Consider the following 24,645-nt stretch of genomic DNA (forward strand, 5'->3'; position numbering starts at 1 on the left):
AATAGGCTGTTCCCAGAGTGCTGTATCAAGGCACCTCAGTGGGAAGTCTGTGGGAAGGGAAAGTGTGGCAGAAAACGCTGCACAACGAGAAGAGGTGACCGGACCCTGAGGAGGATTGTGGAGAAGGGCCGATTCCAGACCTTGGGGGACCTGCGGAAGCAGTGGACTGAATCTGGAGTAGAAACATCCAGAGCCACCGTGCACAGGCGTGTGCAGGAAATGGGCTACAGATGCCGCATTCCCCAGGTCAAGCCACTTTTGAACCAGAAACAGCGGCAGAAGCGCCTGACCTGGGCTACAGAGAAGCAGCACTGGACTGTTGCTCAGTGGTCCAAAGTACTTTTTTCGGATGAAAGCAAATTTTGCATGTCATTCAGAAATCAAGGTGCTAGAGTCTGGAGGAAGACTGGGGAGAAGGAAATGCCAAAATGCCAGAAGTCCAGTGTGAAGCACCCACAGTCAGTGATGGTCTGGGGTGTCATGTCATCTGCTGGTGTTGGTCCACTGTGTTTTATCAAGCACAGGGTCAATGCAGCTAGCTATCAGGAGATTTTGGAGCACTTCATGCTTCCATCTGCTGAAAAGCTTTATGGAGATCAAGATTTCATTTTTCAGCACGACCTGACACCTGCTCACAGTGCCAAAACCACTGGTAAATGGTTTACTGACCATGGTATTACTGTGCTCAATTGGCCTGCCAACTCTCCTGACCTGAACCCCATAGAGAACCTGTGGGATATTGTGAAGAGAAAGTTGAGAGACGCAAGACCCAACACTCTGGATGAGCTTAAGGCCGCTATCGAAGCATCCTGGGCCTCCATAACACCTCAGCAGTGCCACAGGCTGATTGCCTCCATGCCACGCCGCATTGAAGCAGTCATTCATGCAAAAGGATTCCCGACCAAGTATTGAGTGCATAACTGAACAAGATTATTTGAAGGTTGGAGTTTTTTGTATTAAAAACACTTGTCTTTCATTGGTGGGATGAAATATGCTAATTTTTTGTGAAAGGCATTTTGAGTTTTCATGAGCTGTATGCCATAATCATCAGTATTAAAACAATTAAAGACCTGAAATATTTCACTTGGTGTGCAATGAATCTGAAATATATGAAAGTTTCATTTTTATCATTACATTATGGAAAATAATGACCTTTATCACAATATGCTAAATTTTTGAGAAAGACCTGTAGATAGATTGAGAGATAGACAGACAGACAACTACATCTGGCAGAGTGAAGGTAATGATTTGAAAATTGGAGGACAGAGGCAGAAATGAGTAAAATTATTGAATTCTGGGGGAGAGCTGTTAAAAAAAAGACTCGTCATCTCTTTCGTCTCTCATCTCTCTTAACAGCTATACTCATGAATCTAGAAACTGCAGGAGAAACTGTTCTACTTCAGCACTTCTGAGACTGCACTGAGCTATGGGTGCAGAAAGGTGATGGAGTCTCACCTGATTGAACCTGCGGGTGAAGGCCACAACATTTGGAGCAGAGCTGTGTTTCTCCTTCTTGTTCCAGCCGCAGCTCGACAGCTCCTGAAACAATTGATGAAATGCAGATTATGTGCAGAGTACTGGCATTTTGTATACACACACACACACACACACACACACACACACGCACACACACACACGCACACACACACACACACACACCTCTTACTAATGCATCTAGCAGATCCATTTGAGGTCAGGCGGTGGGAAATGGAAAGGAGGGGGAGACAAGGACGTGACAGCAAAGAAAAGAAGATGGAGAAAAAGACTGAAGATTCAAATAATCAGAGATTAGTAGATGGCTACAAACACAAACAGCTCAAAGTAGCTTAAATTTAGCTTTCAATAATTACTAGCAGTAATGTTTCTTATGTGACATGATCACGTAGAATATCTAAGTAAGAAAAACAACATTTAGGGTGCTGATAATAAAATATAGAGGGTAAATTAAATCAGACAAGCACAAACTGCAGTAAATTAAAAAGTTTCAACAATTATCAAGAAAAACAAAAACAAAAACCAAAGGGATGCTTTTTTCAAACAGGAAGTCGGTCCCAGCAGTTCTTCCTCCGATTTTGTCCTCAAATGGTGTCCCTATTGAGTTTGTTGATTCCTATAAATGTTTGGGTAACTTGGTCGATTCACATCTCTCTTTTAAGCTCCATGTGGAAAAACTAGCAAGGAAACTGAAAGTTAAACTGGGTTTCTTTTTCAGAAACAGATCCTGTCTAACTCTGAATGCTAGGAAACGCCTTGTATCTGTGACTTTCCTTCCCTCCATTGACTACGGTGACATTATTTTATGCTATTAGTGCTTAGTGTATTTTTAGTTGATGCTTTTCTTAGTTCATACCTTAGATGTTATCATTGTTTTTCTTTTACATTTTTATTGTTAGATGTATCTGGGACCCTGTGTACATAATTTAATTCCACCACATGTACCACATGAGGTGCGAACGACAATAAAGAATCTCTGACTCTGACTGATTATTTACACGAACGCTCCTACAAGCACCCTGCAGATGTTGGATGCTGTCTATCATGGTGCACTAAGATTCATAACTAGCTGTGATTATCGTACCCACCACTGCACCACTGGTTAACTGGACATCATTAACTTCACGCAGACTCTTCCACTGGTACATTTTCATTTGTAAATCACTTCTTGGTCTGTTGCCTTCATACATCTCCTCCTACATGTCTCTGCGTGAGTGTAGCTTCAGCGTGCGTTCTCAGGACATCATTACCTGCAGTTACCTGCATTACCTCAGTGAGGACTGAACTAGGCAAAAGGGCCTTCTCCTACTCCGCTCCCGTTTCCTGGAATATCTTACAAAAAGATCTGAAGCTCTCAACCTTGTCCTCTCTAAGTGGCTTTAAGAATCTGCTGGACTCCTGGCAGGGACCAACGCAGACATGTTCCTGTTTTTAGTTTTCTACATTCATTAATCTAACTGTTTTTGCTAAAAATAAATAAATAAAATTGCCATCTTATTTTAATTAGTAAAAAAAATAAATAAAATAAAAATCTGTATGCCTCTTTTATAACTGTCTATTGTTGTCGTTATCCACTGTTGTCATCATTCTTTGTTAAAATCAGGTCTCTGGTAAATGAGTCCTCGAGGCTCAATGGGATTAATCTGTCTAAATAAATGCAGGAACCCCATGCATGAAGCTGTTGCTGAACTGAACAGCTCGATCAGTGACAGATTACTGCATCCTAAATGCACAAAGGAGCGTTACCGCAGGTCCTTCCTCCCAGCAGATGTTAGACTCTACAACCACCATCACTGCTCACAACAAACTCAATAAGGATTAAATACATGTTGACCTCTGCTAAAACACACTCTGCCTATACTATTGTATTGTAAATAGTCTGTCTTTATCAATGTTCCAACACATATTGAACAATTTTATTGATATTGTTTATCTTGTTTCTTTATATATTGTTTTTAACATTTAGGAACTTTTGTGTGAATCTTTTTATCTGTTGCTGTTGTTGCTGTTACACTTGAATTTCCCATCCATGGGGCAATAAAGGCTGTTTCTATTCTATTCTATTCTATTCTAAAAGGTTGAATGAAATTAAACAATACAGGATTACTTTTCTGTAAAATACCAAATAAAAAGTCAAGTCACTACCAAAATACCAAAACAGTGTTGTCCTAATACATAATTCAACTTGGAAAAAAGTTGTAAATAACATTTATGGGGTGTTTCTGACTTCACAAACTGTTTCAGTATGATTAGGTTCTTAAGAGTTGTCATTTGTAGATTTTCTGTCAGAAGATTTTAAATGAAACATGTCTTTCTTAATACTAGTCGTCCAAAGTAGAGGCAACTTTGGAAGTAGCTGCAGCGGTTAAGTGTTTTTGGTACACTTGATAAAAAAAAACAAGTGGTGACTTTGGAACCTGAACACAGGAAATTCCAGCAAAATACAAACAAATATTTTAATCCAAGGCGATGGCTGAACTTGTTTTGCTCCTTCAACTGTTATTCTCAGCAGTAAGTCAAACATGAAGACCACACATACAGCGTGAGGGACAACATGGTCCCATCCTTTGGCCCCTGCAGAATGTTCAGGGCCCAGGGACAATGACATAACAGTAGGAAAAATGTTGTACGAGGCAAGCCTTCCTGGTTTCTAACAGTGCTGTGTGAGTCTGTCTGACTCTGGACACAATCTGAAGAACAGCTCCTCCACACAATAACCCCTGAGACTGTCTGAGAGCAATGGCAACCACCCAACGGCTCACAGCTTCCCAAGCTGAACACATCAGGATATCTTTTTGCAAAGAAATGCTGTGTTCATTCATTGGCAAGTCTCAGAGGCGGGGGATAGGAGGTAGCAGTATATCAAATGCAGATGTTAAAAGCAGACGTTCAAGCGTGGGTGAGGTAAAAAAAAAAATAAAAAAAAGCCTTGAGCCTGTAGAGTTAGGATGAGTATACAGAAGAAAAAAGGAGAACAGTGAAGCGCACTATAAAACAAACACTGGCTGAACATCTTCCCACAGTCCTGAGTGAAGCATGAATTTTATTTGGATGTGGTCACTTTAAAGAATTTATTTTTTATTTTATATATATATATATATATATATATATATATATATATATATATATATCTCTTACAGGATGCACACCAACAACTGATTACGGTAATTTTTTGAGCAAATGCAGTTTAGTTAGGCTGCTAAGTCTAACCCTCCCAAACAGAAAAATTAAGCAACAGCATACACAAAAAATAAAAAATAGGTGTATTCAGTCAATGGTGTAACTGTAGCCAAGAGTCAGACAACAACTACTCCAAGTGATACTCAATGCACAACATCTGTGTAAATTTTGTTTTAACTGTTGGAGTAGACTGTTGGAAAAATATTTCATGAACCACAGGACAGAGCGAATCTGCAACAGATTAAGTTTTGAACCCACACTTATTTAAATGGCTACCCCACCTAATGGAGATTATAAAGCTCCAAAATTACAATGACTCTGTCAATTCTACAGATGTTGAGCTAAAAGTTAACATGATAGTACAAACCGGATTCCAAAAAAGTTGGGACACTAAACAAATTGTGAATAAAAACTGAATGCAATGATGTGGAGATGGCAAATGTCAATATTATATTCGTAATATAACAGATGACAGATCAAGTTTAATCTGAGTAAATGTAACATTTTAAAGGAAAAATATGTTGATTCAAAATTTCACAGTGTCAACAAATCCCAAAAAAGTTGGGACAAGTAGCAATAAGTGGCTGGAAAAAGGAAATTGAGCATATAACGAACAGCTGGAAGACCAATTAACACTAATTAGGTCAATTGACAACAAGACTGGGTATAAAAAGAGCTTCTCAGAGTGTCAGTGTCTCTCAGAAGCCAAGATGGTAAGATGATCACCAATTCCACCATTGTTGTGCAGAAAGATAGTGCAGCAATACCAGAATGGTGTTACTCAGCGTAAAATAGCAAAGACTTTTAAGTTATCATCATCAACCGTGCATAACATCATCAAAAGATTCAGAGAATCTGGAACAATCGCTGTGAGTAAGGGTCAAGGCCGTAAAACTCTACTGGATGCTCGTGATCTCCGGGCCCTTAAACGTCACCGCACCTCAAACAGGAATGCCACTGTCAAGGAAATAACAGAATGGGCTCAGGAATACTTCCAGAAAGCATTGTCAGTGAATACAATCCATCGTGCCATCCGCCGTTGCCAGCTGAAACTCTACAGTGCAAAGAGGAAGCCATTTCTAAGCAAGCTCCACAAGCTCAGACGTTTGCACTGGGCCAGGGGTCATTTAAAATGGAGTGTGGCAAAATGGAAGACTGTTCTGTGGTCAGATGAGTCACGATTTGAAGTTCTTTATGGAACACTGGGACACCGTGTCATCTGGACCAGAAAGGACAAGGATAGCCCAAGTTGTTATCAACGCTCTGTTCAGAAACCTGCATCACTGATGGTATGGGGTTGCATGAGCACTTGTGGCATGGGCAGCTTGCATGTCTGGAAAGACACCATTAATGCAGAGAACTATGTTCAGGTTCTAGAACAACATATGCTCCCATCTAGACGTCATCTCTTTCAGGGAAGACCCTGCATTTTTCAACACGATAATGCCAGACCACATTCTGCAGCAATCACAACATCATGGCTACGTAGGAGAAGGATCCGGGTACTGAAATGGCCAGCCTGCAGTCCAGATCTTTCACCTATAGAGAACATTTGGCGCATCATAAAGAGAAAGGTGCGACAAAGAAGGCCCAAGACGATTGAACAGATAGAGGCCTGTATTAGACATGAATGGGAGAGCATTCCTATTTCTAAACTTGAGAAACTGGTCTCCTCTGTCCCCAGACGTCTGTTGAGTGTTGTAAGAAGAAGGGGGGATGCCACACAGTGGTAAAAATGGACTTGTCCTAACTTTTTTGGGATTTGTTGATGCCATGAAATTTGGAAACAACAGATTTTTTCCTTAAAATGATACATTCTCTCAGTTTAAACTTTTGATCTGTGATTTGTGTTCTATTCTGAATAAAATATTAGATGTTGGCACCTCCACATCATTGCATTCAGTTTTTATTCACAATTTGTTTAGTGTCCCAACTTTTTTGGAATCCGGTTTGTAGTCGAGTCATTTACAACACATACTATGTGTGCCATATTGAAATATGGCATAAAACTGTGCACAATGTTACTTTTAAGATTTGACCAAAATGGTTAAACAATAGTCCCTTGTTACTTCGCGGTTCGACTTTTGCATACTCGCTCTTTCGTGTTTTTTCAAAGTAAGATTGTACAGGAAAAAAGACTACACAACACACAATTGTCAACTTTAATATTACAAATGTGCTTGGGACAGTACGGGATACAGTAAAAAGTTAACGAAAAAAATACTTTGGACAGGCACCGCCATTTTGTAGTTTTCCCTCAATAAGCCTACACTGTATCGCCACTCAAAAGGACTACATTTTCCAGAAGCCAACAGTGCACTACCCAGAAGCCCCACCAGTGCTTCTAGCTGTTGCATTCTGCCGAAATGGAGGGAAAGTTTTGATATGATCCGAAAAAGTTCAATTCTTGTTCTTAGTGACTTTGGCGTTCAGTGGATGCAGAGAGCCGTATGGAATCGACAGGGAATTGGACCAGAACCGAACTTCCAGCATCATCGGTCAATCAGAGCTGCTTGCTGGCCCAGGGAGCCTCTTGAGCGGGGAGACGTTGCTTGGAGGTCCATTGTTTTCTCCGGAGCTCATTGGGACTTTCTTCCATACAGATTTGGACTCGATCGGGACCATTGTGTGGTTTAGTTTGCAATATGTAGCTACTGTGCAGTACAAATGCGTATGAGCAGCTGATTTTGGCTGTCAGCAGCAAACTGGTTGATCCACTACGAGAATGCGCTACTTATAAGACTGAGCAGAATGCAGCACCTCAGACTGAAGAAGTCTTTCGGATGAAAGATGAAGCGTTTCTACAATTTTTTTTGTTTTGTTTAGTTTTTTGAATGTCCAAAGGACCAGACTTAACTTTTTTTAGTTTTTTCTACTTTGATTATTGAGCATGCATCAGGATACATACGCGTATGTTGTTAAAATGACGTAGGTTTAAGAGTTTAGACCATTGTGGGATTCGTCGCTGCAAGGTAGGTCTGCTGAACCGGAAACAAGCTGGACTGGAACACAGCTGCTGTGTTCTGCAGAGCTGGTGAGTAAAATTTCACAGTACATATACGTATGTTGTTAAAATTACGTAGGTTTAACAGTTTAGAACATTGCAAGAGTGTGGGAAGGGTTTCAAAAGCCTTGAAATATATATATACATACTAAAATAAATATAGCATTCCTACTTCGCAGTTTTTCACTTATTGCGGCGGGGTCCGGAACATAACTCCCGTGATAAACAAGGGACTAATGTAACTATTTCTCAACATAAGAAGATCTTAGTCTAAAACTTTGGCATGAAAGGCCGTGACTTTATAGTCTTCTTTTTCCCCTACTCTAAAGGTCTTGCGAACGGTTGACAACATTTTTTTAACCTTTGATAACGGTTGGGTGTTTAGGAAAAGGCCTTTAAGTGACAGCTCTGTTGAGAAGGTTTAAACACTGCATTAAAAATGTGGGGCTGTGGTAGCTCAGTGGTCAAAGCCGCAGTCTTGTAATCCTGATGATGCGTGTTCGAGCCCAGGTTGTGTCAGGAAGGGCATCCGGCATAAAACAAATTGCCAAAACTTTCATGCGGGTTCGCTCGCTGTGGTGACCCCTGAAGAAGGGAGCAGCCGAAAGAAACTTAATAAATGCTGCAGTAAAAGTGCAATAACAAAAGTTTACACTGCCAAACCACGAAGAGCCTATTATTTCCACATGCTCCTTGGCCTGAGCAACATTTCAACATCAGCAGCATCATTTAAACACGATCCTGTGAAGTTAAGTGAAGCTGGCTGCATTCACACTGCTGGGGAAGAGAGCTGTCAAAGAAAACCAATGCCATCTCTGGCCAAGTTTTTATGTGATCTACAAGATACATGTATCTACAAATAAGATTAAAGGGGATAAAAATAAGAGTTCTTAAGCATTCAAGCAAAGGAATAAAACAAATAGATTTATCCACAACTGGAAACAAAAGTGAATAAATAATGTGCATTAAAATTATGAGGTGAAGAGTTTTATAGCTACATTGAAATAATACTGAGAAACAATGTTATGCCACAAACTGTGATGAGCTCAAGTAAGATACCACAAGAATTCCTTTTGTTTTTAGTCTAAACTGTAAATGAAAAAGTGATTATTGGGAACCCAGTAAACATTTCAAGATCATGGGCCAAGAAAGGAAGCACTGAAATTGATGGGAAACAGGACAGGGGAATAGAGAGAAGGATGAGAAAGGGAGGGCATGAGTCCGAGAAAGACACAAATAGGAAACAATGTTTCAGTGAAAGGGTTTACTGAGGATAAGAAGAAAAAACTGCCATGGAAAATGACTGGAGTCTCATCTGTTTCTTGCTCAGGATGCAGCAAGAAAAAAAAACTTAACTGGTTGGTTGGTTATAGCAAATTTACAGTTAAGATTTTCTAGGGGTTAACCTACTTCTGTCTTCCTGGTTTAAGGGGAAAAATAAACATAAGGAGCAATAAAGTCATAACATGAAAAACGCTTTTTTTTTTTTACCTGAACATCAAACCTCTTAATATTTTCTGCAAACAACATTAAAAAAAAAATTCTCCAGAAACTGTCACATTTGTTGGCGTTTCCTATTGCAGAATAGTTCAAGGTTCTTTATTGTCATTCGCATCACATGTGGTACATCAGGTGGAATGAAAGTGTATATCCAAGGTCCCAGTTATCCAAAAATATAAAAAAAGAATATGAAGTATAAAAAGAAACAGTACACAAGGATCTAAGATATATGCTAAACACTAATAATGTAAAACTGCATAGGAAGAGCCCATCAGGCATGTGTGTGACATCATTGCATCTGCAACAGATTATTGTAATAATTCTCGTTATTCACCAAAAGAACACATTAAATCTAATGAAAAAAATACTTTAACAGTGGTGGAAGAAATCCTTTCTGACAATGGAAAACTTGTCACTGTGGTTTTTTGTTCTCCACTGGCAAAGCTTTTTCCCACTCCTCCAACATTCACGATGATGAATGCACCCAGACCATCGTGCTGACAGGCTGTAGTCGTGTTTTGGGTTGCATAGCAATCCCTCTCTAAACAACATATGTAAACTTAAGGGATATACAGAGAGCTGTATTCAACCCTTTAAACTGTGTGTCCTCAGTTGAGACTGTAAACCAGCTTCCGCACGTGCACATGTTTCCATTATTCTGATGCCAAATGAACACGTTAGCATCATCTGCATCAATGAAAACTGCTGCTGTTACACAACACTGTTGGGTTTGTTGTCATCATCTGATCAGACAAAACCTGCAGATTAGTTTGTAAAAAAACATTAGACCAAACTTTAGTATTTCAAGGTTTAACCAATCATAATTACCAGTAGCTGCCTAGTAATAGATTCTCAACAGTCTGAGCTAAAAAAAAAAAAAAAAAAAGATTTTAAATGTAACAGTTGCAGCGCAGTTTTTATGTCTCACCACAAGACTACTGTACTCGTAACTGCTCCCATCCACTGCTGCTTAACTGCAGTGCAAAAAGACTGAAATTAAATTTAATATAAAAATGGCATCTTGATTACAGAAAACTGTAAATTTTGCTGAGTTTTCAGCAGCGCTGCAGCTGGTAATTTAACCAATCAGTTACGGAAGGAAGATTTAATCAGGGAGAAAATAAAGGTTCTTTATTGAGTTGACAAGTTGTTGCAGTTTAGCTAACCCCTAAGGAACAATTCAATTCAGTTATTTATATAGTGCCAACTCACAACAGACGTCATCTCAAGGCACTGAACAGAACCATTCATATACAGTAGAGTAGTCCCTCGCAGGCTCACTCTATCACGGTTTTTCAAATTAAGATTGAACATGACACACAATGGCTGACTGGTGAATGAGCTGCACGAGCTGCATGCATATTTTTATTTAAAATAAATTATTTTAAGTTATTTAGCACCCGTGTGTTGCCCACAGCTGTGGGAGAAGCTTCCTTCTGCAGCTGATCAGATGATCTACGTGCAGCAGAAAAGTGGGCGTGGCCAAGAGTGCAGCTAGAGGCAGAGAGCTTAAATCATGACATTCTGTGCTCTTTTAAAGCGCTTAGTTTAGAAACATTGTTAAGGGTTTAAAAGAGGAGCCTGATAACTGAAAGATCTTATTCCTATTCTGGTTTTGGAAACAAGGAACCGCAAGTAATCTGAGAGCAAAGTGCTCTGTTTGGAAAATAGACTAGTAACAAATAGTAACAAAACAAATGTTACTAAACTTTTAAAAATATAGAAAATAAGAGAATTATTTGTATTTACTATGTTTTGCACAACAAAGGCTCAACCGTCGTTACAAATGTGATTTGAACATTATAATATGGGTGACCTCCTTTTACATTTTGTCCAATCATACAGGATTAACGTTATTTTACTGTCATTGGCATGTCTGAATAAAGCGTGAAGAGGATTTTTACCCACTTTCAAATATGTGTCATCGTTTTCACCCCTAGACTTTCAGCATGTTCGGAGCTGTTCTCCTCTTGGTGTTCACACGTGTGAGAAACATATGTACTGGTACTTCTAAGCAGGATGTAAAATATAATCCAACTGCTGCTCCCTGAAAGCTGGAACAAAGTTTGGCAGCCAAGGCCATTAAATCACTCACTTGGTTGTCGTCATGGCTGTGTGTTACATACAAAATACAGCAATCAGTTTCCCCCTCAAGCCCTCTGCATCACTCACCCGTTTTTTTCTCAGTAACTATTTCATAAACACCCAGCTGTAGATCATCATCTTTATGCCTGATTGCAAGATCAAAAAACAAAGAAGATAAAGGAAAGGTTCTCGAGTTATTTTATTTCATCCATGTTCCTTTTTACTTGCCTTGTTTTATTGCTCGCCTCCAAAGGTGAAAGGGTATTGATGTTTTGTCTGTGTTCACTTGTCTGTTGCAATAGCAAAATATCTCATGAACCAGAGAATGGATTTTAATGAAACTCTGAAAGAAGTGATTGTATGTTCATCTACAACTGATTAATTATTTACATTAGCTGATCAAAGATGGTTGCCACAGCCAACAGAACTTAGAACACACAAAAATGACTCATAATTGACTCGCTGGATTTATTTTTTAGAAATAGATCCTGTCCAACTCTTAATGCTAGGAAACACATTGTAACTGTGACTTTCCTTCCCTTCATTGACTACGGTGACATTATTTACATAAACACTCCTACAAGCATCTTGCAGATGTTGAATGCTGTCCATCACAGTGCACTAAGATTCATAACTGGCTGTGATTGTACCCACCACTGCACCACTGGTTAACTGGTCATCATTAACTTCATGCAGACTCTCTCACTGGTACATTTTCAGCTTTAAATCACTTCTTGGTCTGTTGCCTTCATACATCTCCTCCTACATGACTCTGCGTGAGTGCAGCTACAGCGTGCACTCTCAGGACATTATTACCTGCAGTATTCCCTCAGTGCAAACTGAACTTGGCAAAAGGGTCTTCTCCTACTCTGCTCCTGTTTCCTGGAATATCTTGCAAAAAGATCTGAAGCTCCCGACCTTGACCTCTGTAAGTGGCTTTAAACATATGTCAAGTTCCTGGCAAGAACCAATGCAGACATGTTCCGGTTTTTAGTTTTCTACAAACCGGATTCCAAAAAAGTTGGGACACTAAACAAATTGTGAATAAAAACTGAATGCAATGATGTGGAGGTGCCAACATCTAATATTTTATTCAGAATAGAACACAAATCACAGATCAAAAGTTTAAACTGAGAGAATGTATCATTTTAAGGGAAAAATCTGTTGTTTCCAAATTTCATGGCGTCAACAAATCCCAAAAAAGTTGGGACAAGTCCATTTTTAATACTGTGAGGCATCCCCCCTTCTTCTTACAACACTCAACAGACGTCTGGGGACAGAGGAGACCAGTTTCTCAAGTTTAGAAATAGGAATGCTCTCCCATTCGTGTCCAATACAGGCCTCTATCTGTTCAATCGTCTTGGGCCTTCTTTGTCGCACCTTCCTCTTTATGATGTGCCAAATGTTCTCTATAGGTGAAAGATCTGGACTGCAGGCTGGCCATTTCAGTACCAGGATCCTTCTCCTACGTAGCCATGATGTTGTGATTGCTGCAGAATGTGGTCTGGCATTATCGTGTTGAAAAATGCAGGGTCTTCCCTGAAAGAGATGACGTCTAGATGGGAGCATATGTTGTTCTAGAACCTGAACATAGTTCTCTGCATTAATGGTGTCTTTCCAGACATGCAAGCTGCCCATGCCACAAGCGCTCATGCAACCCCATACCATCAGTGATGCAGGTTTCTGAACAGAGCGTTGATAACAACTTGGGCTATCCTTGTCCTCTCTGGTCCAGATGACATGGTGTCCCAGTGTTCCATAAAGAACTTCAAATCGTGACTCATCTGACCACAGAACAGTCTTCCATTTTGCCACACTCCATTTTAAATGACCCATGGCCCAGTGCAAACGTCTGAGCTTGTGAAGCTTGATTAGAAATGGCTTCCTCTTTGCACTGTAGAGTTTCAGCTGGCAACGGCGGATGGCACGATGAATTGTGTTCAATGACAATGCTTTCTGGAAGTATTCCTGAGCCCATTCTGTTATTTCCTTGACAGTGGCATTCCTGTTTGAGGTGCAGTGACGTTTAAGGGCCCGGAGATCACGAGCATCCAGTAGAGTTTTACGGCCTTGACCCTTATGCACAGCGATTGTTCCAGATTCTCTGAATCTTTTGATGATGTTATGCACGGTTGATGATGATAACTTAAAAGTCTTTGCTATTTTACGCTGGGTAACACCATTCTGGTATTGTTGCACTATCTTTCTGCACAACAATGGTGGAATTGGCGATCCTCTTACCATCTTGGCTTCTGAGAGACACTGACACTCTGAGAAGCTCTTTTTATACCCAATCATGTTGTCAACTGACCTAATTAGTGTTAATTGGTCTTCCAGCTGTTCGTTATATGCTCAATTTCCTTTTTCCAGCCACTTATTGCTACTTGTCCAACTTTTTTGGGATTTGTTGACAAAGTGAAATTTTGAATCAACATATTTTTCCTTTAAAATGTTACATTTACTCAGATTAAACTTTTGATCTGTCATCTATGTTATATTACGAATAAAATATTGACATTTGCCATCTCCACATCATTGCATTCAGTTTTTATTCACAATTTGTTTTGTGTCCCAACTTTTTTGGAATCCGGTTTGTACATTCAACCAAGGAATGCTTAGCCTTTAATTTGACACATGGTTTAACTTGTGTTAATTCAATGATGGAGTGAGTGGCTGTCAAAATGATTAAGGCAACCAAATAGTAATAACTCTTTTGTAAATTTAGGTGAGAGAAAGAAATTTCCCTCATATCCATTCCACTCCCGTTTTCTGTTAACCATGTTATCGTAAGTCATTATAATGGCTTTTCACTTAGCAAACCAACAGCCAAGGAACGTACCAGTGATTCATCTGGGAGCTGTAAATTAAACTGCTCTGCAGTATAGATTATTCTACAAACACAAAGAGAACTGGTGTTACCACTGATTGTACCTGCACCACAGACTGAGCACAAGACCCTGACAATGTATTGTTTTATGTTGGAAAACAGCTTTTACCAAACATCTATTAACAGCTCTGTCTCACTCTGTGGAAATTACATCAGAGCTGTCACTCTTGGATTTAATAAAAAATAAAAACTTATGTTAGAGTGACTCAAGTTCAGCTAGGCTCTTTTAAAGTAATACTGAGCTTTCCAAGCACTGGCCATAATTTTCCAAACATCAGAAGGTAGTCTGGATAAATAGGAATCAAATGCTTTTCTTGTCCAGAGGTGTTGGCTGGACTTTAATCTTCATACAGTTTTTGATGGATCCATCCTCAGTTTGCATGCATTTTTTTTACTACTAGATTAACTGAAGGTAATTTCTTCCTCATCCAGGACCTTCCAGGCTCTTCTCCATACATGTGCTCCATGTCAACATTAGGCTCCTAACAGCCATGCACTCCTCCACATTACAACAGTGCTGCTGTTGTTCAGCATATTGTTTTGAAATATTAGTGTTCAACATATTCCTTAGTTTATATCTTAGATCTTTATTACAGTTTTACAATTTATATTTTTGCTGTTGTCGGGTGGAACTGGTACCCTGTGTTCCACCTGATGTGCCACATGTGATGTGAATGACAATAAAGAGCCTTGAACATTAATCTTTGCTCTGAAAACTCAGCCAGCGTAAGATAAAGCATTAAAAGAAAAGAATACTTTACTTCAGGCTGTCTCTATGCTAACCTGTTAGTCAAACTCTCACACTGCTAAACTGAAAAAATAAAATAAAATAAAAATCATGATGGGTTTATGAAGGCTGACTGAGAAAAAAAACAATCCTAAACACAAGTACCAGAAGGCAAAGTGTATTTCAGGAAACTCATGTTGTCAGTCTTGTGATGGAAATTGCTGCTTTCTTGGAAGAATGGCAAAATCAACTGAGCGTTTCTGCTGTCATTTCCATCTTGTGTTATTTGAATTTAGCAGAAACAGAGATATGAAACACGGGTGGGGGTTTCTACAGTCACACTACGAAGAGGCATCCCTTCTAGTTGCAAACAAAAGAAAAAAAAGAGTCCTTTGAAATGAGGGGAAGGGAAGAAATCCTGTAAAAGGTTGTATCCAACTGCTGTTTGTGTGGAATATTTATCATAACTCTGGTTTTACATGGCCTATCAAAACAATTTAAAAATGGGTGTGTAGATTAGAGTCTGTACTTTTGACTCAAATTAAAATATAGTCACTGATATGTCTTTGTCTTTCTTGTTAGAGTGACTGAAATTGCTCATGTTACTATCACGCATGAATTGGCTCCAAAGGAAAATAAAAATGAAATTGGTCAGTCAGAGTGGGCGGCGCTTGCCACCTGTTATTGAGAAGGTAGTTGTGGAGTGTCAAGGCATCAGTAGTCAGTGGAGCACTCAGTGCTGTGACACATACTGGAAGAGTGGCTCCAAATTGATCCAAGGAACAACTTCAAAGGCAGCGAACAGTAAAAATACACACACACGTGCATGCACACACGCACGCACCCAAGAGAGATACAGACAGACAAATATGACCCCCCACAGATCAGAAAGGAAGAAGTAGGTAAGAGATAATGGATGGAAGGATAACGAAGCATGCCTAAAGATATAAAGTGGCAGTAAATTAAGCAGCCTGCAGCTTGATTTCTCCCCCTCGCTATAAATAAAAATAAACATTCACATACAGCATCAAACCTTGCTAGTAATTTTACAGTTCAAACAGCAGCTCACCTCTGGTTGGATGGCTTGAAACACAGGAGCATCCATGAGTGTAATCTGACCCTGAGAGACAAACAGTTGTTCCATGAGCACAAAGGTGGAAATGAGTCATTTGAAATACAGTAAATTGAACAAATAAACATACGTCATTAACTGGAATGCTCATCAACTTTTTGAGGCTTTTTGATTGTGTTAATGCACACTTTGTAAATTCCAAAAACTTGTTTTTTCAGGCAGCACATTCAAAATTTAATTATAAATCTCAAGAAGAGTGGAGATAAAAATAAAGAGATAGTGCCCCCTTAAGGCAGAACTAGGCACAGCCAATAAATTTTAAAAAAGCACATCAAGATGAGAAGGTTTTTGTGGATATTTTGTAAAAACAAAAACAACAACAACAACAACAACAACAACAACAACAACAACAACAACAACAACAACATATTTATCATTAATTATTTATATATAATTATTGATATTAATTATTAATATTACCAGGACACAGTTAAAGCAGCCAAAAAGGACTATTTTTCTAACTTTATTTTATCTCACACCCACAACCCTAGTGTTCTTTTTAGTACCGTTGACTCTTTTCTTAACTCTCCACAGACTTCTGGTTTTGAAGCATCCACTCAGTTGTTCAATAATTTTATGCAGTTTTTTATTGATAAGGTTACATATAAGGGCTTCCATCTTACACCCAGACTCTGACCCCTCTGTGTGTGTCCCCTGCTCTGCTGCTTTCAATCAGTTTGAGCCGGTGACTGTGTCATTTCTAGAGGACATGGTCGCTCAGATTAAGCCCTCTGGTTCTCCATGTGATGCTCTTCCACCACGATTTCTTAAAGAGGTTTTCCTTTGTTTAGAACACTTGGTTCTTGCCCTTTTTAACAGTAGTTTGTTATCTGGAGTAGACCCTGATAATTTTAAACATGCTGTGGTGCAGCCCCTGATAAAGAAACCTGGTCTCGATCCCACTGCGTTGGGGAATTTTAGGCCCATCTCCAAGCTTCCCCTACTGTCAACACTCTTGGAGAAAATTGTTTATTCACAGTTAAAAGCCTTCCTGGATGAACATATCATGGATGTGTTCCAGTCTGGTTTTAAAAACTCTCCATAGCACAGAGTCAGCTCAGCTGAGAGTTTTTAATGACGTCCTCCTGGCATGTGACTCGGGTGATCATGTGATCCTTGTGTTACTGGACTTAACTGCTGTTTTTGACACAGTGGACCACAGCATTTTATTGTCATGTCTACAACACCAAGTAGGCATCGGTGGGACTGCTCTGGAGTAGGAATGCGCGATATATACGGTACACGGTAGAAACGATAGAAATTTAGCCTACGATAGAGATCTGTCTTCTACCGGCTAACCGCAGTAATGCTGTGTCTGATGTAAAATCAAAGTTGTCAGATTTAACAGTGACTTTTTTTTTTTGTTGAAAACTGTGCGTAACTGGAATTAAAAGTCTTTTCTTCGAGAGCTAAGTAGCCAAGCTACAAGCTAACTACGGCCGGCTTGCCGTAGTGTTGCCGTATTCGGACGCATGCACAAAATGCCGTAATCCGTTAAAAAAAAACGTTCAATACAAAAGCAACTGGACTTTATTTGTAACAGAAGATGTTTCGCTCCTCATCCGAGGAGCTTTCTCAATTCAATGAGCAGTGAGTGAGGGGAGAGCTTCTCCAACCATGTGGATATCCTAATTGGGCTTTTGTCAAGTCAGCGAGGAAATCTACTAAACAGTAAAAGGAGAACAACAGACGTAAGGGCCACCGTCAAGTCTAGTTGTTTAAATTTAAGGAAAAAAGCAAAGGTAAAATCTATTCCTTCAAGGCAACAGATGGAAACAGGAATTCATGCTTTCATTTCATCATGGCTGGCTTACTGTAATTCTCTCTATCTTAGTCAGCCAGTCCTCACTTACACGTCTGCAGCTGGTGCAAAATGCTCCAGCACGTCTTAACAGGAGCATGAAAATGAGAGCAAATCACCCCTGTCCTGGCTTCTCTCCACTGGCTGCTCGTGTATTTTAGAGTTCATTTTAAAACTATTGTGTTCGTTTTTAAGGGTTTAAACAGCCTTGCCCCGCCTTATTTGACAGAGCGTCTCCATCACTACACTCCAGCTCGGTCAGTCAGGTCCGCTGACCAGCTACTTCTGGTCATTCTCAAGAGTAAGAGGAAGCTTAGAGGAGACAGGGCCTTCTCTGTTAGTGCCCCTAAGTTATGAAATGCTCTGCATTCGCACATTCGACAGGCCCTTTCACTGTCCATTTTTAAAAGCCGTCTAAAAACTAATTTCTACTCATTGGCCTTCAACCCAACTGAGACTTGATTTTACTTCATTTTTATTGGTATTGATTTGATCTGTTTAACTCGTCGTTTTATTGTGTTTTAAACAGTTTTTAGTTCATTGTGCGCTTGGCTTTGTAGCTTTGTTTTAATGCCTTCTTTTAGCTTGTTTTTAACTGATGTTCAGCACTTTGTGTCAGCTGTGGCTGGTGTTAAAGTGCTTTATAAATAAAGTTGATGATGATGATATGATGTTTGTTCGCAGACACTACTGGTAGATTTGCAGAGTAGGTTTCCTGATCCTACTCTGCCTCATTGCCAAACAAATTATCACTGATCCTCCTTTATTGTTCCCTCTTCTTTTGACTCAAATCAGCACTTTTTTGTGCTTACTAAAGACTTTTCGCTGATAGAGACAGGTTAACCAGACAAAAGAGGGTTTCATAGATATGATGTTAACTTACCGCATACTCCTCAGGAGTGACTTTCAACACGTCAAACACAACAGCATCAAAACTCTTCTTGAGCTCTGAAGATCCTTTATCACTGAGAGATTCTGAGCTGCTGCTCTTCTAGGTAAATAAAAAACAAGTTAAAAATAAAAATCACACAAATAAGCTTGTACAAATGACATCTGACAAAGACAAATGAAACAGGTTGGTCTTAAAGTCAAGTGCGACCTCACCTCAGAGGCTGTAACTGCAGTGTTGGTGATGCTTGATAGGTCATTGGGGATGTCCATTATTCCCACACCATCTAGCATTAGTGCAGGAGACCAGTCATCCTTCTCAGCTGCAGCAAAGCCCGTCAGGCTCTCTGAACAAGTAATGAGTCAATTTTAATAAACGTAACCATTTTCACCATTGTTTAAAATTCATTTTTAAAAGCATTATCCTTCTACTTGTAGCAGCACCACTCATCTTAAACAATGGGAATTTATTTTATGTTTTTCTTCATTATAATTTGTACTGGAGAAAAAAATAAATGTTCTGGTTGACTTTACGAAGCTATTTGTCCCAGCAGGCCCACACAGGTCATATGAACTTGCAGTATTTCACATTTACAACACCTGAGAGAACAGCACAGAAGATGTGCAAAAGAGCAACAGTGGGTATATTGATAGAAATATGTTTGAAACACAGCTTCCAGGGAAAAGACAAAGAGGAGATATATGGATGCAGTTAAAGAGGACATGGATGTAGTTGGAGTGAGGACAGAGTGAGATGGAGAAGGATGACTTGCTGTGGTGACCCCTGAAGAGGGAAAAGCCGCAAGAAGAAGATGGATGACTCATATACCCCCCTCCTCGGGGAGGGAGGGAAGGATGGAATCGATTTATCTATCTGAATAGGCAAAATAAATAAATAAAAAGAATGAATGAATAGAAAAGACGAACAAGACATTTTTTTTTGTTTTTCTAATGCTTATACAGGGATTACTGCAAATAAAAATCTTAACTGAAATATTTTTTTCTCCTTCTAGAGATTAGGTGTTGCTAGACTGACTATAAAACGACTTGTTCAAAAGTACTACATTTACAAGATTATTACAACTTATTTTTCACATTTGATTGTTTATTGATTGGATTGATTCATCACTCTCATTATGGTTCTAAATATCATTTTAATTTATATTATAAATATTAGTTTATTATTGCTATATTAGCATGTAGAATCTTTGTTGCAAATATAAACTACAAATACCTGAAACTGTTTTTCCACAGGGTGAACTTCATGAGTTTGGAGGGAAAAAATTAAGTTAAATGGAGACAGACATTTTTACTGCAATCTGGGGCATAAAAATATTTTGTCTTTTAATGTTTTTTTTTAATTTATTAGAAAACTAAAGTAGTATACACAGCCATTCTCAGATTATTATTACAGGCTGCGCAATCCTGCAGCCACGCTCACTTTCAAGTACCAGGAGTTTAGTCAAGTGCACAAGTTGCACATGTCTGTAAGAGACTGACAACACTCCAGACACATTAAGGGGTGATTCAGGTTTCAACATTTTTTGCAAACGTACTATTTTTGGAGGACACCTGAAACTCACTCTCTCACAGATAACTTAGTAAGTCTGCAAGGGATTTAAGCTAAACAGAGACACGTATCTTTGCTATAATCTTGGGCATACAATTTTTTGTCTTTTAGTGTTAAGTATCTTTAATTTCTAAGAGCTAAAACAGCAGGAACATGAGTCTCACAGGCTGCACACACTCCTGCGCAGCCTGTTGGCGGCGTGCTCTCTCGATGACCAGAAGATTGGTCGCATGCACAAGATGGACATGTCTGTACAATGATGGCACTGCTCTGAACACATTAACGTTTAACACGTTACATTTTTGATACAAAAGTCCCGGGGATGAGACTCCGTTGGTAGAGCTGCTGCCTCTCAGTGAGCAGATCCATGGTTCAAATCCCAGTCCAGGGGCCTTTCTGGGTGGCGTTTGCTTATTCTCTCTGTGCATGCGTGGGTTTTCGCCGGGTACTCCAGTTTCCTCCCACAGACGAAAAACCTGCATGTTAGACTGATTGGTAACTCTAAATAGTCCCTAGGTGTGAGTGAGAGACTCAATGGTTGGTTGTCTCGTTTGTCTCCATGTGTCCCTGTGATGGACTGGAGACATGTCCAGTGTGTACCCCGCCTCTCACGCAGTGATTGCTGGATATAGGCACCAGTGACCCCCGTGACTCGAAAAGGAAGAAGCGGATAAAGATAATGGATGGAAGTCCCAGGGAGGTCAGGGACGTGCGAGATGCGGGAGTATCCATCGGTAAGAGCGGGATCAGTGGCGGCTGTGTGCATGTGCTGTTTGTGTGCCAGGTGTGAGCAGCAGAGATCTCCACTCTGAGCACTTTAAGACAAAGAGGGGCTCACGGCTGAGCAGCTGCTCGCTCAGTTGGGAACACTGCTTGCACACGGGCTCACTATACGTCAGATGGTGTGTCAATATTTGCCATGTGGGAGAAAAGCTACAGAGCATATTTAAATTTAAAAAAAAGTCTACATTTTTTCCATTTTGAAAAGCATACACCAGTCCTTGAACCTCTCACCCCCCAGGGTATGGTTTGTACACTTGTGAAAATGATGAAAACTGTAAATCACCCCTATTATTTAATAGAAAGTGATCCTGACCACCCGTGAGCGCAATGGGACAGAGCAGTCTCCCACTGCTCACAGTTTGGCTTACTGGCCATCAGAAATCATAATCCACCCTGCTCTGCTCTGACTGGGTAAAACTATGACTCTGGTTCTCTTTATATGTTGAAAGCAGCATCAGTTTAATCCCTGCATCATAATTAGATTGGAAGGCTGTAACACAACCACAAAAAAACTTGTTTTTTTTCTCTCCTCATTTTTAGAGTTGGCGGAAATCTGTCCTGGCCACGTTTAAAGTGACGGAAATTTGCAGTGGAGATGGAGAACTTTAATCCCTGCAATTAATTATTTCTATTTTAAACTGTAATAGTGACATTATTTTTAGTTTTTCCTTAGTTAAGTACTTTTTTGTAACAATTGTCATGGCTCATCATAGCCCATCAGTTTTGTTACAACATTTATTAAAGCTTCAATAACACACTTCCAAATGCTGAGTTATGTGTAAAAGTTTTTATAAAATTCCTGTTTTTGGAATATATGTGATAGCATCTGATTAGCATGCAAGCTAATAAGCCTTTAAGTAAACACAGAATGCAAATCCCAGTTTAAATAATTGTGCAAAAATGACATAAATCCCATTTTAATTCCTACAAATCTAATTTTATTAATCTCTAGTTTATTTTATTCCAGATACAAAGACAAATATTGACTCATATATTTTCAGTTTGCTCATTAATTACAAGACATTGTGAAAAAGTATTTTGTGCTGTATGCATTACATGCAACTTAGATCACAGCATCCAGTTCTGTAACAGAATATAAAGAGTTATGTGATCACATGAACTATGTGATATGCTTAAATGTTTTGTCCAGTAGTTTCCCTCTGAGACTGTTCTTTGCAAATAACAGTTTTTAAATTTTAAAAATGAATGAGCTTCTTAAATTACTGAAGGCAAGCTAGAGCATCCCTTAACAAGTGTGTGTGTGTGTGTGTGATGTCTCATGCTTAAATGGACTGTACTTCAACAACTATTAACAGTCTCCTTCATTGAATGATGCCAAGCCAAAAGCAAACACCATTAAATCATGTCTGCTTCCCTCCAAGTGTCCGACAGTCAATGTGTAAATGTACAAACAGCAATAGCTGCCTTGTGTACAAGTCTGAGACAGTTTATGAAATCGTAAATTTATAATTACCGGTACTTTGCTTCCTGGTCTAATACCCATGCACGCCTTGTGTTTTTAAATTGCTACTGGGTAAATGTAAAAAAAATAAAATCACTTGGGAGTTTTGTCTACAGAAACAAGCAAATATACAAACCATATCATTTTGAATATAAAAAGCCAGCCATAACTACAGATTTTTTTTTAAACCAGGGTTTTAACCATTTATTTTACAAACACTTTTAGGCAAAAAGACCAAAAGTTATTCTTGTACACCCAAAACCTGTTTACAACTGAACTGTTTTAAAACTACTCTGTTTCTACAACGTTTTTAGATAGTGAGAAAACCATTATTATTACTGTAAAGTTGAAATTAAATTATGCATTTGCTTCTGTATTTGTAATATCTCCAAATGTAAAGTTATTTCAACTTGATCAACATTATTTGCATACTAACTTTGAGGAACCTAGACAAGACTGATGCTTCCAAAACACTACCCACAAAAAAAAACAACTAAGTCAACAAACCAGGTCATACTTACAAGATAATATGTCAGATGCGCATTTTGCCACAAGAAACGCTGGTTATTGTCCTGCGTTGTTCTGTCTCTTTTGAGTCCTGTTTGTCTCTGAAGCTGGAGTGGGAGGAGACAGAAAAGAAGTATGATTATACAGACCATGAGGAAAAAGTCATGTGGCCATATGGAGCAAAACAGCCTGAAAATCTAAATATATGATCTTTATAAGCACTCGAGATCCTACTGAATACTTTAACAAGATAAATGAGAAAAGAAAACCAAAGTAGTGCAAGTTTTTAAATTCATGGTCATTGTAAACTGAAAAAGAAAAAAAAGTCCCATTCAGTCAAAATAATAAGAAAAGTGATGGGTGAAGAAAAAACAAAGAAACAATGATCTATAGTATCTCAATGCAACAGCACATGGCAGTGACCGAAACATATTAAGGAGCAAAGGAAGTAATATTCTGCCCCTGAAACCACCGTCTTGTTATCCTGATGTTGTGGGTTCAAGCTCAGGTTGTGTCAGGAAGGGCATCCAACATAAAACAATTGCTCAGTCTTTCATGAGAATTTGCTTGCTGTGGTGACCACTGCAGAGGAAGCAGCAAAAAGAAAAACAACAACTAGACCACAGCAGCAAAAGAAGGTGGCCTGGTTTCTTGAATCAGGTTTTTAGTTATATTACAGGTAAGTGGATTATCTCATTTGTTACATCATTTTCCAGGGGAAAACAAGGCCCAATGGGTCCTGTTCTCCATTCCAGAAGACAGCAAAAAATATATACAATGTTTTGCTCAAAAACTCAAAGGCTACCACACATGTGGATGCACAAGTTGATGCTCCAGCATCAACTTGTGGCATGGAGGCTGCACAGCTGCAGAAAGAAAAGCTTTGCAGAGAGTGGTGAAGGCTGCACAGAAGTCTGTTGGAGTCAGTCTCACCACCATCACAGACATCTACACCTCCAGATGCAAGAAGAGGGCCACCTGCATCATGAAGGACCCCACTCACCCAGCACACACACTTTTTGCTCTGCTCCCCTCAGGCAGAAAGCTGAGGAGCGTTAAGTGCAGAACCACCAGGCTGAGGAACAGCTTCTACCTTGAGGCTGTTAGATTCATGAATCTTTAATCAGGAACAATCACTGTGAAAAATTACTATGAAAAAAAAACTCCTGAAAAATCGCTGTAATGCCATTTGGTATGTGCTGCTGACTATCCATGATGCTGATCTCATGCTGCTGATTAGCTAATGTTGCCGTGTTCGTTAGTCCTCCTCTGCTCATACAGATTCGTTCGTGCTGCTGTTGTATCCCTTTATCCTGGCTAGAACACTGGGTTGGGATTACTGGTACAGCATTATAATGGTTCCGTTCATACCTGAATGACAGGAGTTTCTGTGTTAATGTTGCTAACACTATCTACTTCAATGCCTCTTTCCTGCGGGGTCCCACAAGGTTCCATTCTTGGACCTCTTCTGTTTTCATTGTATCTGCGCTCCCCTTACGGTCCGTCCTGAAGAAACCTGGTATTTCCTTTCATTGTTATGCTGATGATTCTCAGATTGTTTGTTTGTTTGTTTGTGTGTATATATATATATATATATATATATATATATATATATATATATATAT

General features: G+C 39.3%; 1 protein-coding gene across 3 annotated transcripts in view; it reads right to left on the bottom strand.

Annotated features, from left to right (window-relative positions):
• ralgps2 (Ral GEF with PH domain and SH3 binding motif 2) overlaps positions 1–24,645 on the bottom strand; it is a 105,319-nt gene that overhangs the window by 60,547 nt on the left and 20,127 nt on the right. For 2 of the 3 annotated variants that reach the window (XM_037698205.1, XM_037698203.1), the window contains exons 2-6: positions 23,035–23,127; positions 18,915–19,045; positions 18,694–18,801; positions 15,947–15,997; positions 1,456–1,539 (exon numbers count right to left, since the gene is read on the bottom strand). In XM_037698205.1, coding sequence (XP_037554133.1) covers positions 1,456–1,539; positions 15,947–15,997; positions 18,694–18,801; positions 18,915–18,992 — 321 coding nt within the window. In that variant the 5' untranslated portion in view covers positions 18,993–19,045; positions 23,035–23,127. Of the gene's footprint in view, positions 1–1,455; positions 1,540–15,946; positions 15,998–18,693; positions 18,802–18,914; positions 19,046–23,034; positions 23,130–24,645 lie in introns of those variants that run through there. The other variant, XM_037698204.1, reaches the window with a different exon arrangement.

The sequence above is a fragment of the Nematolebias whitei genome, chromosome 3, assembly GCF_014905685.2.
Source record: "Nematolebias whitei isolate Nwh7 chromosome 3, NemWhi1, whole genome shotgun sequence".
Lineage (NCBI taxonomy): Eukaryota > Metazoa > Chordata > Actinopteri > Cyprinodontiformes > Rivulidae > Nematolebias > Nematolebias whitei.